The following is a 3,019-nucleotide window of genomic DNA, read 5'->3' as shown; positions in this document are numbered from 1 at the left end:
AGGGCCGGCGGCTCTGCGGGTGCTGTCGGTGCGGGGAGCGCTGCCGCGGGTGGGCGTGCGGGGAGCAGCCCCCCGGGGAAGCGGGAGCTGCTGCGCCTGGCTCGGCGGGGCGGGCGGCCGCGGCCGAAACAAAGGGAGCGGCGGCCAGAGGCGGCGGATGGGGGGTTGTGCGTGAAATGCGGCGGGTGGGAGGGAGAGTTCGCATCCACCCCATAAAAAACACCAACCATATGCCCCTTTTTGCCCTCAAGACACGAAGTATTCCCTTGAGCGGCTGAAAGCAGCCGGCTGCCCTCGCCGGGATTACCGAGAAGCGGCTGTCGGCGCCCGCACGAAGCCCACCGGTCCCGCCAGCCCCGGTAATCGGCGGGGAGAGGGAGGTGGGAGGCTGGGCCGAGCCTCCCCGCTTCGCAGTCCTTCATTATCGGAATCATTTTAACATCCTTGTTTATAAACAAGAGGCGTTCGGAGGAGATTACCCGATTTAGGGAAACGATCGTTCTGACGCTCGTTTCTACTCCTTAAAAGGGGATGGGGGTGTCGAGGAAACGAGGGGGGGGAGGGAGGCTCTGGGCCAGCCTTTCCCGCATCACAGCGCGGAGGGCGGGAACCGCCCCGCTCCCCGCACACACTGCCCCCTCCCCTAAGAAAGAAAATCAGTCGGGTCCGTGATATTTCACCCACCCCAGCGCTGCTAAGCGCTCCAGATCACCGTTAATTCGCGTGCATCGCGTTTCGGATTGCATCTTACTCGAGGGTTTAAATTCAACGTAAATACATGCTCGGGGCTGGGGTTTGGGAAAGCGCGAATGTTTCCCTGATAACGTCGCTTCGCCTACTACTTCAGTGCATGGAAATGTAATCGTGAAGTGGGTCACCGCCTCAGAAAATATTTTAAAAACACAAATCAGGAATAATCAGGCAGCAGAATTTAATTAGAGCCGTAGGCTAATCACAAAATATTTTATTCCAAGCCAATATCGCTATGGGGGAGGGGTCCGTTTCTGCTCCGGCAGCGGCTCCTGCCGCGGCTGCTTTAGCGTTTGCAACATCTGGCCTACAGACCTACTAATTTCGACTCGTGATCTCGTTCGGCGAAATCCGATCTACGTGGTTCGAATACCTTCCAAATTGGGGGCGATTTAACAATCGCGACCAATTAAACCCAGGGAAGAAAAGAATAAAAAAAAAACCAAAGGGGGTAAAAAAAAAAAGCAAGCAGCAAATCTCCTCCTTCCCTCTCCCCCGCCCGGGGCTCGCACACACTATCTGTTGCTCTCTCACGGCGGCAGCGGGCGGGGGCGTGCGGCGGGGTTGGGACGCTCTCACTCACACTCGCACTCGCACTCACCCGCACGCCCCTCGCACCATTGTCCCTGCCCGCCCGCCCCGCTCTTTCGGCGTGTTTTGTTCGCGGCCCGGCGCGGGTCCCGGCGCGCCTGCCCGCGCCGCGGCGGAGCGGAGCGGAGCGGCACATTCATTATCGGCCGGGGGCCGATTTCAAACCGCTGCCATCGCGGCTCCATTGTTCGCCGGGCGGGCGGGCCCCGCCCCCCTTTGTGCGCGCCGGCCGCGATTGGCCGGCGGCGGGCGGAGCGCTGCCGTCACCGCTCGGGAAGCCCATTCATCTGTGCACTTGGGCGTTGGACTCCGCATCTTATTAGCAACCAGGGAGATTTCTCCATTTTCTCCTTGTCTACAGTACGGCTACAAATCTGGGATTTTTTATTACTTCTTTTTTACTAAACTTGGGCTCCTTTTTTTTTTTTTTTGCTCGACTTTTTCCTCCTTTTTTTTCCCCTCCCTCCTGTGCTGCTGCTTTTTGATCTCTTCAACTTTAAATTTTTTAAAAGGAGTGCATTATAATCGGTTCTGTTCTCTCTTCTCTTTTTTTTTCCCCTCTGGTGTGTGTGTGTGTTGCTGCTGCTGCTGGTCGCCCAGTATTTATACCAACCCAACGCTCTTTGTTTCCCCTCCTTTTGGATCTGTTGAGTTTCTTTGTTGAATAAGACAGCATGGGTGCCCAGTTCTCCAAGACCGCTGCAAAGGGCGAAGCCTCCGCCGAGAAACCTGGGGAAGCAGTGGCTGCATCTCCATCCAAGGCGAATGGACAGGTAAAAAACAAACAAACAAACAAATTAAAAAAATATTAAATCTACTCCTTTTTTTAAGCCAACTTCGACGGACACTCTTTCTCATCCTGTTTAATTCTTCTTCCTTTGATGCCTCAGTGGCACATTCAATGGAGAATACGGTCGATCCTTTTATCTTTGCAACTCGAGGCAAAGGAATAATTTCTTTATTTTGGTTAAACGGGCTTGGCTTTGAATGATTCGTTCCTTTATCTTTCCTGCGGGGGGCGGGGGCAGGGGGCATGGTTCTCCCTTTCTTTTTTTTTTCTTTTTAAATCCCTCGTGTATTATGGTGGAGTCTCCCAATGGCTCGTAAACGGAAGGATCTTACACCTTGGCATGGCTTTTCTGCCCGCTTAACCTGCTCCCGAAGACGCTCGGTGACTCGCGCGAAACGCTTATCGTCTTGGAGCAGGATGGCTGTGTAGTAGTGGGGGCCGGAGCCGCCGGACGGAGGGCTCCGCGGGCAGTCCCCTCGGGCAGGACTGGGGGCCGGGGGCTGCGCCGCCCGCCCCGTCTGTGGCAGCTCCGCCAGGGGCTCGGCAGCCTCGGGGCACGGCTTTCTGTCACCCACCGCCCCTTCCCCACGCGAGAGCCGGGCTGGCCGTGCCCCCGCTGCCCCGCGCAGCAGCGGCGGCGTTGCGGGCAGCCACCCCCCGCCGCCCCCGCAGCTGCCGCCCGGAGCAGCCAGCCGCGCTCCGGGCGCCTGAGAGATGCAAATACAGCGTGAGCGGGGGGGACGGGGGGCGGGGGCGCTTCGCCGCACCGCTCGGGTGCGGAGGGGCCGCGGCGGGCGGGGGGCCGGGGCCGGGCCCGGCAAGCTTTGTTCGCCTTCCCCGCCCCGCGCCGCCGCCGCGGCTGGACGGGGCGCGCCGGGGGCGGGTGCG

General features: G+C 58.9%; 1 protein-coding gene across 3 annotated transcripts in view; it reads left to right on the top strand.

Annotated features, from left to right (window-relative positions):
* The first annotated feature begins 250 nt into the window (after positions 1 to 250).
* MARCKS (myristoylated alanine rich protein kinase C substrate) overlaps positions 251 to 3,019 on the top strand; it is a 6,604-nt gene continuing 3,835 nt past the window's right edge. The window contains exons 1-2 of one of the 3 annotated variants that reach the window (XM_027692903.1): positions 251 to 359; positions 1,942 to 2,114. In XM_027692903.1, the coding sequence (XP_027548704.1) occupies positions 2,016 to 2,114 (99 nt within the window). In that variant the 5' untranslated portion in view covers positions 251 to 359; positions 1,942 to 2,015. Of the gene's footprint in view, positions 360 to 1,321; positions 2,115 to 3,019 lie in introns of those variants that run through there. The other 2 variants (XM_027692894.1, XM_027692884.1) reach the window with 2 other exon arrangements.

The sequence above is a fragment of the Neopelma chrysocephalum genome, unplaced genomic scaffold (genome assembly GCF_003984885.1).
Source record: "Neopelma chrysocephalum unplaced genomic scaffold, ASM398488v2 Primary Assembly neopelma1_23, whole genome shotgun sequence".
NCBI lineage: Eukaryota > Metazoa > Chordata > Aves > Passeriformes > Pipridae > Neopelma > Neopelma chrysocephalum.
The sequence above is the reverse complement of the archived record's forward strand: the minus strand, read 5'-3'. Positions and strand labels throughout refer to the sequence as shown.